Source organism: Babylonia areolata, chromosome 21 (assembly GCF_041734735.1).
Source record: "Babylonia areolata isolate BAREFJ2019XMU chromosome 21, ASM4173473v1, whole genome shotgun sequence".
NCBI classification, from domain to species: domain Eukaryota; kingdom Metazoa; phylum Mollusca; class Gastropoda; order Neogastropoda; family Buccinidae; genus Babylonia; species Babylonia areolata.
In genome coordinates this window covers 72,579-87,196 of record NC_134896.1, presented here as the reverse complement: position 1 = coordinate 87,196, position 14,618 = coordinate 72,579, and the positions used below count along the sequence as shown (strand labels likewise).

Below are 14,618 nucleotides of genomic sequence, written 5' to 3'. Positions count from 1 at the left end.
ATTATGGTTTTAAACCTTTCCCAAAGTTCGCAAACGCTAAGCGTGGCTGATGTCTCGATGAAGGAGTCTTGGGCGTCAGACAATTTTTCTTTTATTATGTTGAAGTCTGCTTTTTGGAAATTTGGTACTATTCTGGAGGGATGTTTCGTGTAGTATGGTCGGAGAGATGACTCGATGAAGATTGCTTCATGATCTGACACTCCTGGCACGACTCTTGCATTGTTGATTAGGGTACTGTTGTTTGTTAAGAAAATGTCAGGGGTGGTAGCAGTGTCCTGAGTTATTCTAGTTGGTTCATGGATCATCTGTTCTAGATGCGCGTCAGCCGCTACTTGGAGGAGTTCTTTGCATATTTTGCCATCTTGTGCGTACTTGGGTACCAATCCAGCTTTCCAGTTGATGTCATCTAGATTAAAGTCTCCTCCAATCCAGATGTGTCCATCGGCAGGCAGTTTCTGGAGACAAGTTTCCAAGTCAGTGAAGAGGCCAGATTTGTTGTCAGATTGAGGTCTATAATATGCACAGACATACAGTTTTTTTGCTCCTTTGATGGAGATTTCTACCCAGATCATCTCTTTGGTGGTTTTGATTTGGAGTTTTTCAGGTTGGCAGCTTTGAAGTTTAGATGAGACTAATATAAATACGCCTCCATGAGGATTTTCTGGTCTGTCTCGTCTATAGGCTACAAAGTCAGTTGGAAACATTTCGCTTGATTTGATGGAACTGTCAAGCCAGGACTCTGTGCCTATGATGATGTCAGGGGAATACCAGTCTACTAGCCCTTCTATTAGATGTTTCTTCCCACGGGCCGATTGAAAGTTAGCAACCACTACTCTCACTGGTAAATCTTTCCTCATGGTAGTGTGGGTGGTAGCAGAGGATTTCTGAGATGAGGAGCTCGAGGGTCTTTGACGAGCAGTATTTCTTGGGGAGGACGTTGCATTTGGTGTCGTAAAGCTGAGACTAGAATCACTTGATGGTGAGAGGGGGTCGAAGTGATTTGATATTTCAAACGTTGATGTGTCAAAGAGGGTGGATGCAAAGTTTGGTAGGCCGCATTTACAGCACTCCCAGCTCACGTTATTCAGGGCTCCAAAGACTGCATCCGGCATACGCATACAATGCTGATGATACCAGGTGTCACAGGAGTCACAGCAGACGCTAGGGGCCTTGGGGTCAAACTTGCATGCCTTTGCACACACTCCGCATGGGTATTTGAGGGGTCTAGGTCCTGGGTTTGGAGATATGTCACCAGCCAGTATAAGGAGTAGGAGAAACGTTGTTTTAGAGGGCATCTGAGTCGATGTTTGAGTTGGGTAGGACTTGAAAGCTTTCTTAAAAGATCGAAGAAAAAGCATTACACCACCGGTGTTGGTGTCAACTCGGTGGAAGTCTTGAAAAGCTAGCATGGCGAGGAACAAGAGAAAAACACACATACCTCTCATTGCGTTGGCAGCCTTCTGGTTCTAGCACAAGTAGCAGTATCCTATAGCCTTGTTGATTACGTAAATTGTTGGCAGTAGGGTGTTATTTAGGCCAAGCCAACAGTGTTCTCATTCGAAAGATATCAACATCCGGTTTATGGTTTAGTAGGTGCTTCAAGTTGGACAACTTAAAATGAACTAGCAATTGAAGTTGAAATGGATGACAGACTCGTAACTCAGAATAACGACGATTCGGACAGAACTAACTCTACAAACCCAAACTTGAGTTCTGTGAGAGGGTACAGGTCTGCCATTTGTACCACTATCAAACAGCTAGGTGGTCCCGCTTTTGAAGCTGATTTCCTGCTCAGAGAGGTGGCTAGGGGCGCCTCTCTGAAGGAAGCTAGGAATCCCAGAAGAGTGCCCCTCTGGGACTTGTTCCTGGTGCTGGATTTCATTCGAAAACAGCCCTTTGAGCCATTGGGGACTATTCCTTTTGACCTGCTCACTCTCAAGACCACTTTCCTTCTGTTGCTGGCCACGGGCCGTCATAGAAGTGAGATTCATGGTCTTAGTGGTATGCCACAAGATCTAGCATTCCACAGAGATGGTTCCATCACTCTTCGTTTCCTTCCAGAGTTTCTGGCTAAGAACCAAGACCCCGAGGTCCCTTCCCCCTCTCTGAGGGTCAGACCTTTGTCTGATATTCTTGCCCAAGATGATGAAGATAGGCATCTCTGCCCCGTTCGGTGCCTCAAATACTATTGGGATAGGTCTCGCCATAGGCGTTCTTCTCAGAGGCGCCTTCTCATCTCCCTCAGTGAGAATTACAAGAAAGATATCGCTGCAGGCACCATTTCCCGCTGGGTTTCCCAAGTCATTCGTAGAGCCTACTCTCATGCACACAAGGATATCAGTTGTCTTAATCCCAGAACACACGAAGTGCGGGCCATAGCTACTTCGGCTGCTTTCCAGCACTCGGTACCACTGCAGCATGTCTGGCGGTCTGAGAATCCCTTCATCAACTTCTACCTCTGGGATTTCCGTATGACCAGGGCTGACGGTTCCAAGGGGATTTCCTTTGTCGCGGCTAACACTGCCGTCTCAGTTTCAAGGGCTCCCCATACGAACCAGTAGGCGTTGCCCTCCTCCATTTGCTTTAAATTCTGCATCAGTTTGACATGGTACAGTATATGACACCAAAAGGAGGAGTTTGTATTATACTCCATGTTTGGTGTTTACATATACTTACCATGTCAAACTCGAATGCCCGCCCGTCCGTCCCCGTGTCTCCGCCGTGGTTCTCATTGGGCATTTTCGTTCATGGCCACGGAATGATTCAGCGCTTATATCTGTTAGAGGCGTTTGATTGGCTAAGAGCGGGCCAGACTAAGAGGGGCGTCTTTTCACTGTTAGCCGCATGAAATTTGGCCAAACAGAGCAAACCATAGGCCTAGTTTGCATCAGTTTGACATGGTAAGTATATGTAAACACCAAACATGGAGTATAATACAAACTCCTCCTACTGCAGAGGCACGGAGGAAACTCCTGTCATAAAATATTCTGATGATTCAGCAATTGAAGATCTGTCCAACTCTGATGCTATTTATTTCAGTGAAATTTAAAAGTTCTGTTCCTTATGAGAAAAACTATCTGGATCTCAACGTATTGAAAACAAAAGAAATGTTAATAGATTTTCGGAAAGACCCCTTGCCTGTAGCTAACCTTGTTATTGTTACGTAGAGTAACTTGAATAATGGGAAGATAAGCTATTAACACACTACTCAACAAAGCTGACAGGCAGATGTAGCAATGTAATAACAAATCTTCCAGGTTCGTTGATTTTTAAGTGTCAGACGCTTCATCCACAGTAACCATAAGTACACCAGTTCTTAAAGTTCAAACGAAGACAAAGTTTTAATTCTCAAATGAAAAAAAAACAATATACGAACTAGCTTCCAACTCACAGGTTTGTTCCAAGGTTCTCTTTTCTATTGGACATCAATTTTCCATCGATGAAAATCTCATACGAACACTCAATATTACTGTCCCTTTTCTTCTAATCTAACACTGGGTACTAAACTTCAACACACACTCGTGTTCTAACCTAGAACTTTCCAATTAACAAACTCTTGACTGCACCCCGGCCCCGCATTCCACGAATCGAACTTCCTTCAAATTTTCTGCCCTGTCCATACCCACGCGCCCATAAGCCTTTCCTTCTGGCAGGTAGAATTATCAGTCACTCGGTTGATGACTTGAAATATTCTGGACTTCGCTGCGAGCGGTGAAGAAACCGTTTTTCCCTGCTGTCTGGGCTGAAGCGTCGTTCGCTCATTGAAATCGCTGATCGACTCAACGCCGTTTTATGATGCGGTTCCTATAGCAATGACCTTTCAATGACGTGTTTTCCTATCAGCCCTACGTCATCGTACCAAGACTTTGCTAACCACGCACGTCATGATAATTCTTTCCTTGCATTCATTTTCTTAATTGTAACAGTTATTGATGGTCAAACAGTGGAGAGGGTCAATGAATATAGATATTTAGGGACCATCTTAGACAATAAGCTGACTTTTGACAGAAATGTTGATTCCATTCATAAGAAATGTCAATCTAGAATTTTTTGTTTACAGAAGCTTAGAAATGTTGGTATAAATTCAAATATTCTTCAAAGTTATTATCGATGTTGTATCGAGTCCGTGCTCACAGTTTCATTTATGTGCTGGTATGGAAGTTTGGGAGTGAGGAGTAAGCGTGTTTTGAACGATGTCATGAGTGTATGCAGTAAAATTGTGGGAGTGAAACAAGCTAATATGCAAGAGCTGTATGAAAGTCGAGTGGTTAAAAAAAGCAGGCAGATAGCAACTGACGACACCCATATTTTAGCAAAGTATTATGAGCTATTGCCATCAGGACGACGCTACAGAACTTTTAAGTTGAAATCCAGCTCTGTGTGTGTGTGTGTGTGCGCGCGCGCACTCTCATGTGAGACGTGTGAAAGTCCGTGCATGATAGGCTGTACCTTGTTCTAATTGTGGTGTGTGTGTGTGTGTGTGTGTGTGTGTGTGTGTGTGTGTGTGTTTTACTGAGCTTAAAACGTGACAATTGGTTATAATGAATGTGCAATATGTAGGAAGAATAATGTGCAATATGCAAGATGAATGTACAGTGGAATATGTCTAATGCTAACGTTCATATTCTAAATATATTTGTGTAATAATTATTTGCAATGTTTTTAAAAGCGAATATGTGAAATGCTTTTATTTGAGAACATATGTTTATTACTCTTGTTTAATCAAGTTATCCGCGTGTGTGTGTGGGGGGGGTGCGGGTGTGTGCTGATTATCTGGTTGTGGTTTTCCGCAATTCATCTTTATTCTTATCTTATCTGTCTATTATAATCAATGTGCAGTATAGTAGGCTATGTTTATAATTATATTCAAATAATGTTTCTTAATTCTTTCTGTTTTTACATTAAGAATACTAGTTATTACCTGCATTGTGTGTGGATGTATGTATGAAACGATGTATGTGATATTTTTTTTTTTACATTTGTTATCTTCTTAATATTTGTAGGGGCTGTTGTTGGCTTTTACAGTTATGGTCTCCATATTGTTTACTTGTCTATGTTGTGATAATGCACCTGACCAAATTTCTCCAGTTGGAGATAATAAAGTTATTCTTATCTTATCTTATCTTATCTTATGATGATGATGATTATCATCATTATTATTGTTATTGTTGTTATTAATGAGTGCTGAATGTTTCAGGTCGACAGTGCTGTCCCAGAACCGGGACAAGCACCTGACGAATGGGGAGCAGTACGACCCACTGCTGATGTCTGCTGACCTGTTCAACGGCACTCACACCTCCTCCTGTGGTCACTGCATGCACCATGAGTGTTGGCAGAGGTACGAGAGGGGGTGTGTGATGTGTTTGTCGTTCGTGTTTGTGAATATTGTTTGTGTGTTTGTGTGTGTGTGTGTGGTATCTGAATGATCCGCAGAGTTCAGAGGACTGAATATAGCTGACCACAGATTTGTTTCTGGCACCTGTGGTTCCACTTTTCTGCCAAATGATTCCTTGTCAGTTTGTTTTTGAATCCTGCTTTATATGTTTGTTCATTGGCAGCAGAGACTTGTGAGATCATTCATCCAAAGGAGAAACAAAGCTTAAAAAAGAGACTTTGGCCTGTTTCACTTTGCAACCTTTAACATTTTCAGAGGATTAGACTTTACGCTATTCTTATGCCTGCTGTCCCCACACATAATGTGTGTGTACATGCACATGAATGCGTGTGTGTGTGTGCAGGAAACATGACATGTTTTATGTGTGTGTGTGCACATGTATGTGTGTGTGTCTGTTGAGGAAATATGAGATGTTTTATGTGTGTGTGCACATGTACATGCGTGTGCTTGTGCAGGAAATAAATGTGTTTTAGGGGTACAGAGAGCATTGAAGAGTACATTGATTGAGCTCACACTGCAGTGCTGACCTTGGTGTACTGTGGGTCTATGTGGTGATGATTCTGACAGTTTGTTGCTTTCAGTGCATTGAAGAGTGCATTGATTGACCTCACACTGCAGTGCTGACCTTGGTGTACTGTGGGTCTGTGTGCTGATGATTCTGACAGTTTGTTGCTTTCAGTGCATTGAAGAGTGCATTGATTGACCTCACACTGCAGTGCTGACCTTGGTGTACTGTGGGTCTATGTGGTGATGATTCTGACAGTTTGTTGCTTTCAGTGCATTGAAGAGTGCATTGATTGACCTCACACTGCAGTGCTGACCTTGGTGTACTGTGGGTCTATGTGGTGATGATTCTGACAGTTTGTTGCTTTCAGTGCATTGAAGAGTGCATTGATTGACCTCACACTGCAGTGCTGACCTTGGTGTACTGTGGGTCTATGTGGTGATGATTCTGACAGTTTGTTGCTTTCAGTGCATTGAAGAGTGCATTGATTGACCTCACACTGCAGTGCTGACCTTGGTGCACTGTGGGTCTATGTGGTGATGATTCTGACAGTTTGTTGCTTTCAGTGCATTGAAGAGTGCATTGATTGACCTCACACTGCAGTGCTGACCTTGGTGCACTGTGGGTCTATGTGGTGATGATTCTGACAGTTTGTTGCTTTCAGTGCATTGCTCCAGGCTTGTCCAGTGTATTTGTTTTGTTCATCTTGAATGCGCACACAAAAAGAGAAAAACGAGACAACAGACAGGTCACCTGGAGCAATGAAAATCTTCACTATCCATAAAACAGTAAGCAGTGTTGTGAGCTGGATGACATTCAGAGAAAAGCGGTATAATGAAACACGGTACAGCATTTCCTTTGTGTATAACCTTAGTACAAGTAATGCAGAAATTTGTGAATTGTGTCTGACATTAAGTTCTTGATGTTCTGGAAATTTGGTTGTTTTGATTCCATTGAATGTTTTTTTTCTTCTCTATTCTATACTTAATGATCAGGTCTTTTGGAAAATTATCTGTGTTAGATTGTGTTTTATTTAATTGACATTAAATCAAATCAAAAGTTTCATCTGAATTTCTGAACAAAATTGGTTTTATGTTTAAATACAGTCTGGCACATGTTGTACATCTTGATTGTACTGGTTCCAATTCTTTTTCTTATCCAGGTTTTTCCAGAACATTGTCAACAAGGAACGGCGGCGACCGATCCGCTTTCGACAGAACAGCAGTTACGATGTGGACAAGATGGAGTATCTATGTCCGCTGTGTGAAGGACTTAGCAACACAGTTATACCGATCATACCTCACCTGTCCACGCTACAACGTGATGGGTCAGTGTGTGTGTGTGTGTGTGTGTGTGTGTGTAGCAACACAGTTATACCTATCATACCTCACCTGTCCATGCTACAACATGATGGATCAGTGTGTGTGTGTGTGTGTGTGTAGCAACACAGTTATACCGATCATACCTCACCTGTCCACGCTACAACGTGATGGGTCAGAGTGTGTGTGTGTGTGTGTAGCAACACAGTTATACCTATAATACCTCACCTGTCCACACTACAACGTGACAGGTCAGTGTGTGTGTGTGTGTGTGTGTGTGTGTGTGTGTAGCAACATAGTTATACCTATCATACCTCACCTGTCCATGCTACAACGTGACAGGTCAGTGTGTGTGTGTGTGTGTGTGTGTAGCAACATAGTTATACCTATCATACCTCACCTGTCCATGCTACAACGTGATGGATCAGTGTGTGTGTGTGTGTAGCAACATAGTTATACCTATCATACCTCACCTGTCCATGCTACAACGTGATGGATCAGTGTGTGTGTGTGTGTAGCAACACAGTTATACCTATCATACCTCACCTGTCCACACTACAACGTGACAGGTCAATGTGTGTGTGTGTGTGTGTGTGTGTGTGTACCAACATGGTTACAGCAATCATACTTCACCTGGCTACAACGTGACGGATCTGTGTGTGTGTCTTTGATGGGTATGATTTGTGTGTGTGTGTGTGTATGTGTGTGCGTGTGTGTGTGTGTGTGTGTATGTATGATGTGGATATGTGATGATGTTATGTAATGATATAGGTTGAGGGGTGTTATGTGTGAAATATGTGTAAAATGTGGTGTGATGTGATAGTAATGATAAAGGTTGAGGCATATGATGAGTGAAAATTTTGTGAAATGTGGTGTGATGTGAAACATGGTGTAATGTGCTGTGTGAAATGTGGTGTGATGTGAAACACGGTGTAATGTGCTGTGTGAAATGTGGTGTGATGTGAAACATGGTGTAATGTGCTGTGTGGAATGTGGTGTGATGTGAAACACAGTGTAATGTGCTGTGTGAAATGTATGATGTGAAAGATGGTGTAATGTGCTGTGTGAAATGTGTGATGTGAAAGATGGTGTAATGTGCTGTGTGAAATGTGTGATGTGAAACACAGTGTAATGTGCTGTGTGAAATGTGTGATGTGAAAGATGGTGTAATGTGCTGGTTGAAATGTGTGACGTGAAAGATGGTGTAATGTGCTGTGTGAAATGTGGTGTGATGTGAAAGACGTGATGTGTGACACGCTGCAGGGAAAACAAGGCGTAATGTAACATGTGATGTGTGCAGTGCATTACGTTGCGGTGTGATGTGCTGTGCTGTGTGAAATGTGGTGTGATGTGAAAGATGTGATGTGTGACACGCTGCAGGGAAAACAAGGCGTAACGTAACATGTGATGTGTGCAGTGTATTACGTTGCGGTGTGATGTGATGTGCTGTGTGAAATGTGGTGTGATGTGAAAGACATGATGTGTGACGCGCTGCAGGGAGAACAAGGCGGTGGTGCTGGAGTTTGACGACTGGCTGGACGGCATCCACAAGACAGCCATCAACAGTGTGCAGAACAAGGAGAACAAGGGAGGTCAGTCACCTTGCTCTTTCACCTCACCTTCTTCTCTCTACCCTCTCCCTCCCTCCCTCCTTCTCTCCCCTATCCCTCCTTCTCTCCCCTCTCCCTCTCTCATTCCTTCTCTCCTCTCCCTCCCTTCTTCCTTCTCTCCCCTCTCCCTCTCTCATTCCTTCTCTCTCCCCTCCCTCTCTCATGCCTTCTCTCCCCTCTCCCTCTCTCATTCCTTCTCTCTCCCCTCTCCCTCCCTTCTTCCTTCTCTCTCCTCTCCCTCCCTTCTTCCTTCTCTCTCCCCTCTCCCTCCCTCCTTCCTTCTCTCTCCCCTCTCCCTCCCTCCTTCCTTCTCTCTCCCCTCTCCCTCTCTCATTCCTTCTCTCTCCCCTCTCCCTCCCTTCTTCCTTCTCTCTCCCCTCTCCCTCCCTCCTTCCTTCTCTCTCCCCTCTCCCTCCCTTCTACCTTCTCTCCCCTCTCCCTCCCTTCTTCCTTCTCTCCCCTCTCCCTCATTCATTCCTTCTCTCTCCCCTCCCTCTCTCATTCCTTCTCTCTCCTCTCCCTCCCTTCTTCCTTCTCTCTCCCCTCTCCCTCCCTTCTTCCTTCTCTCCCCTCTCCCTCTCTCATTCCTTCTCTCTCCCCTCCCTCTCTCATTCCTTCTCTCCCCTCTCCCTCCCTTCTTCCTTCTCTCCCCTCCCTCTCTCATGCCTTCTCTCCCCTCCCTCTCTCATTCCTTCGCTCTCCTCTCCCTCCCTTCTTCCTTCTCTCTCCCCTCTCCCTCCCTTCTTCCTTCTCCTCTCCCTCTCTCATTCCTTCTCTCTCCCCTCTCCCTCTCATTCTGTCTCTCTCCTCTCCCTCCCTCCTTCCTTCTCTCTCCCCTCTCCCTCCCTTCTACCTTCTCTCCCCTCTCCCTCCCTTCTTCTCTCTCCTCTCCCTCCCTTCTTCCTTCTCTCCACTCTCCCTCTCTCATTCCTTCTCTCTCCCCTCTCCCTCCCTTCTCTCCCCTCTCCCTCTCTCATTCCTTCTCTCCCCTCTCCCTCTGTCATTCCTTCTCTCTCCCCTCTCCCTCCTTTCTTCCTTCTGTCCCCTCTCGCTCTCTCATTCCTTCTCTCTCCTGTCCCTCCCTTCTTCCTTCTCTCCCCTCTCCCTCTTTCATTCCTTCTCTCCCCCTCCCTCTCTCATTCCTTCTCTCTCCCCTCTCCCTCCCTTCTTCCTTCTCTCTCCTCTCCCTGGATCCTTCTCTCCCCTCTCCCTCTCTCATTCCTTCTCTCCCCTCTCCCTCCCTTCTTCCTTCTCTCCCCTCTCCCTCTCTCATTCCTTCTCTCCCCTCTCCCTCCCTCCTTCCTTCTCTCCTCTCTCCCTCTCTCATTCCTTCTCTCCCCTCTCCCTCCTTCCTTCTCTCCCCTCTCCTTCCTTCTCTCCTCTCCCTCCCTTCTTCCTTCTCTCCCCTCTCCCTCTCTCATTCCTTCTCTCTCCTCTCCTCTCCCTCCATCCTTCCTTCTCTCTCCCCTCTTCCTCCCTTCTACCTTCTCTCCCCTCTCCCTCTCTCATTTCTCTCTCCCCTCTCCCTCCCTTCTTCCTTCTCTCCCTCTCTCATTCCTTCTCTCCCCTCTCCCTCCCTTCTTCCTTCTCTCCCCTCTCCCTCTCTCATTCCTTCTCTCCCCTCTCCCTCTCATTCCTTCTCCTTCCCTGCCCTCTCCCTCTCTCATTCCTTCTCTCCCTCCCTTCTTCCTTCTCTCCCCTCTCCCTCTCTCATTCCTCTCCCCTCTCCCTCTCTAATTCCTTCTCCTTCTCTCCTCTCTCCCTCTCTCATTCCTTCTCTCCCCTCTCCCTCTCCCATTCCTTCTCTCCCCTCTCCCTCCCTTCTTCCTTCTCTCCCCTCTCCCTCCCTTCTTCCTTCTCTCTCCTCTCCCTCTCTCATTCCTTCTCTCCCCTCTCCCTCCCTTCTTCCTTATCTCTCCTCTCCCTCTCTCATTCCTTCTCTCTCCTCTCCCTCTCATTCGTTCTCTCTCTTCTCTCCCCTGTCCTTCCTTCTCTTTCTTTCCTATCCATCCCTCCCTCCTTCTCTCTTCGCTCTCCCGCCTTCTCTCTCCCTTCTCCTTCATTCTCTTTCCTCTCTCTCTTCCTTTCTTATCTCCCCCTCCTTCCCTCTCTCTTTCCTCTCCCTCCCTATCGACTTGCTCTCCTCCCCTCCCTTTCTCCCTCCTCATCTCTTCCCTCTGTCTCCTTCCTTCCTTCTCACCTCTCCTCTTCCTGCCTCCCACCTCTCTCTCCCCCCTCCCTCCCTTGCTCCTGTCTTTCCCTTTCCCTCCCTCCTTCTCTCTGTCTCCTGTCTCCCTCCCTTTCTTGGCCCTTCTCTCTCCTCCCCAGCCCACCCTGCACTGAGTGGTGCATTGACGCTGACCGAGTGGTGCACTGACGCTGACGCTGACCGAGTGGTGTACTGACACTGACTGAGTGGTATGCTGACACTGAGTGGTGCACTGACGCTGACCGAGTGGTGCACTGACGCTGACCGAGTGGTGCACTGACACTGACCGAGTGGTGCACTGACACTGACCGAGTGGTGCACTGACACTGACCGAGTGGTGTACTGACACTGAGTAGTGCACTGACGGAGTGGTGCACTGACGCTGACCGAGTGGTGCACTGACACTGACCGAGTGGTGCACTGACGCTGACCGAGTGGTACACTGACACTGACCGAGTGGTGCACTGACACTGATGTTGACTGAGTGGTGCACTTACGCTGACTGAGTGGTGCACTGACGCTGACTGAGTGGTGCACTGACACTGACCGAGTGGTGCACTGACACTGACCGAGTGGTGCACTGACGTGCTGACCGAGTGGTGCACTGACACTTATCGAGTGGTGCACTGACGCTGACCGAGTGGTGCACTGACACTGACCGAGTGGTGCACTGACGCTGACCGAGTGGTGCACTGACACTGACCTAGTGGTGCACTGACGCGCTGACCGAGTGGTGCACTGACACTGACCGAGTGGTGCACTGACACTGACCTAGTGGTGCACTGACGCTGACCTAGTGGTGCACTGACACTGACCGAGTGGTGCACTGACACTGACCTAGTGGTGCACTGACGCGCTGACCGAGTGGTGCACTGACACTGACCGAGTGGTGCACTGACGCTGACCGAGTGGTGCACTGACACTGACCGAGTGGTGCACTGACACTGATGCTGACTGAGTGGTGCACTGACACTGATGTTGACTGAGTGGTGCACTTACGCTGACTGAGTGGTGCACTGACACTGACCGAGTGGTGCACTGACACTGACGCTGACCGAGTGGTGCACTGACACTGACCGAGTGGTGCACTGACACTGACGCTGACCGAGGGGTGCACTGACACTGACACTGACCGAATGGTGCACTGACGCTGACGCTGACCGAGTGGTGCGCTGACGCTGACCGAGTGGTGCGCTGACTCTGAGTAGTGCACTGACACTGAGCTGTGTGTGCTCTGACACTGACCGAGTGGTGCGCTGACACTGACCGAGTGGTGCGCTGACACTGATGCGCTGACACTGACCGAGTGGTGCACTGGATGTTTCAGATTTCTTCCTGACCCTCCAGCCTTGCCCAGTGTCTACCATCACCCGCATGATGGCCGACAGTGTGGCGCGCAACTTTCAGCTGCTGTGGGAGTACGTGCTGGACGAGAGCAGGTCAGTGACACTGTGCACTGTGTGCATTCTACTCTGGGTCTGGCTCTGTGACCTGGCCCTTGTGGTGGTCAGAAGGGGGGCTGAGTGGTCGGTGTTCTGCGTTGTGTTGAATCAGGAGAGGCACTGCTGAACACGGCCCAAGTGACTCGGCAGCATTGTGGGTCCTTCTGTGGTGTGTGGCCTCTTGGCAGCCTGACATTGGTAGTTTCCCGTGGACTGCCAGGACTGAGAGTGAGGCAGGTGAAGCTGTGTGTGGGGCTTGGAATGAGGGATGTGCATGTAAAGCCACTGAAATGGTGCAGATGATGGGGCAGCCCATCCCCCCACGCCCCCCAAAGAGTATGAAGTGTCACAGTGTGTGTATGATTTTGGAGTATAGGGGGGTATTGTAGATGTTGAGATCGAGTGACGGGGGTGGGGGGTAGGGGGGGGGTGTATGTGAAATGAGTATGACACGTAATGCTGTGAAGACATATGGTGTTGTATGGGAGACTTGGAATGAGCGGTGTGGGAGGAATCATACACACTATCACATACACACACTCACACACACACACACACTATCACATACACACACTCACACACACACACACTATCACATACACACACACACACACACACGCACACACACTTTTTCTCTCGTCTCTTATCGCAAAGTGGAAGGACATTAAACTGAAGACTACCGCACACAGACAATGCAGATGTTTTGTGTGTGTGTGTTTCAGTGGGGATCTGTCTGACGGGATGAAGGAGATGATGCAGAAGTTTGCCAAAGATGTCTATGTGGTGAGTGAGGGACATTCCTCTCTTCTCTCCGCCTTCACGTCTGTGTGTGCCATGCCCCATGGAGTGGTGTGTCGCTGTACTCTGTCCCACCACTGTACCACTCCACTCTAGTCTGTGTGTGCCATGCCCCATGGAGTGGTGTGTCGCTGTACTCTGTCCCACCACTCCACCACTCCACTCTAGATGTATTACCGTCATTTCTGCCCTACAAGGCAGTACAGCGCATAAGGTGCACCCCCTGCTTTTGAAATTTGTTTAAACTAACATTGTTTCACAGATAGAGGGCATTTATGTGATAGGGAGGCTATGCATAGAGAAAAAAACATGTGAGAATTTGAAGATCACACTGTATCATACTCGTACATGCATGTCCGTGAAGTAGAAGAAAGAAATTAGAAGATAGAAAGTCAGTGAAAGAAAACAGCAAAGTCAGTGATTGTAAACATTGGGTTGGCAGCTGACTTGAGGTGAAATCATTCTTCTGTCACTGAAAATCATCAGTCAGACTCCTCAGTGTCAGACACAAACAATGTCATCAGAGTTCAGAAATTCCGGAAGTTGCTTCTAACTCATATTCAGAATTGTCAAAATCTGCTGTCGTCATGTGTCTCAGTGATTGTCTGCTGTTGTTGTGTTGTCTGTTGCTATGGTGTCAGCTGCTGCAGTGCATATTGCATGGGTGTTGTCTGGTGCCATGATCACTGATTTTTGGAACCTGCTTTTGATGACATGTTCTGACACGTGTTCCCGTGCAGTGTCAGTCCATATGCAGACATTGAGTGCAGCTTGTCTCATGTGGCCACTTCTCATGACAGAATTATCACCATCCATCATCCATGTTTCCCACAGATTGGTCCTGAATGACTTGTTTTTGAATTTTGTGCACGGATAAGGTACCATCAACTAATAAGCTTCAGGGGTGGGAATTCAGTATAATTGGTGCGCATTGAAGGTTGGAAAGAACAGTACTGATGGCAATCAACAAAATTGCAAGTCCATAATCAAATATTCCAAAAACAAATAAATAAAGTCAAACATATGATCTCATCAACAAAAACACTTCTTCTCTTCTCAACTTCTCGATGCTACATCCACCAAATCTCTTTACTCTGTCATGTCAAATCTTGGAACTGCAAAAAAGACTCCTCTTCCTTCTGCCTACACTTTATCTGAACTCCCCAATGTCTTCTCTTTCTTTTTCGACAAAGTCCAAAATATTTGTACCATCTTAGACCAAATGTCTTTCCAACCTGTTCATCCTGATCCTCAGTTCAGCGGCACTCCTCTCCATTCCTTTAATCCATTGACTGAAACAGAAGTTCATGAAATCCTAAAAGAAATGACAATAAAATCCT

The 14,618-nt window shown here is 46.8% G+C and overlaps 1 protein-coding gene across 6 annotated transcripts in view; it reads left to right on the top strand.

The window, feature by feature from the left end:
- LOC143296708 (E3 ubiquitin-protein ligase UBR2-like) overlaps positions 1–14,618 on the top strand; it is a 185,529-nt gene that overhangs the window by 130,294 nt on the left and 40,617 nt on the right. For all 6 annotated transcript variants that reach the window (XR_013057156.1, XM_076608759.1, XM_076608757.1 and 3 more), the window contains 5 exons: positions 5,198–5,338; positions 7,063–7,227; positions 8,717–8,811; positions 12,366–12,477; positions 13,203–13,263. Coding sequence is in view for 5 of the 6 variants with exons in the window: in XM_076608759.1 (XP_076464874.1) it covers positions 5,198–5,338; positions 7,063–7,227; positions 8,717–8,811; positions 12,366–12,477; positions 13,203–13,263 (574 nt within the window). In the remaining variant the exon portion in view is untranslated. The remainder of the gene's footprint in view (positions 1–5,197; positions 5,339–7,062; positions 7,228–8,716; positions 8,812–12,365; positions 12,478–13,202; positions 13,264–14,618) is intronic.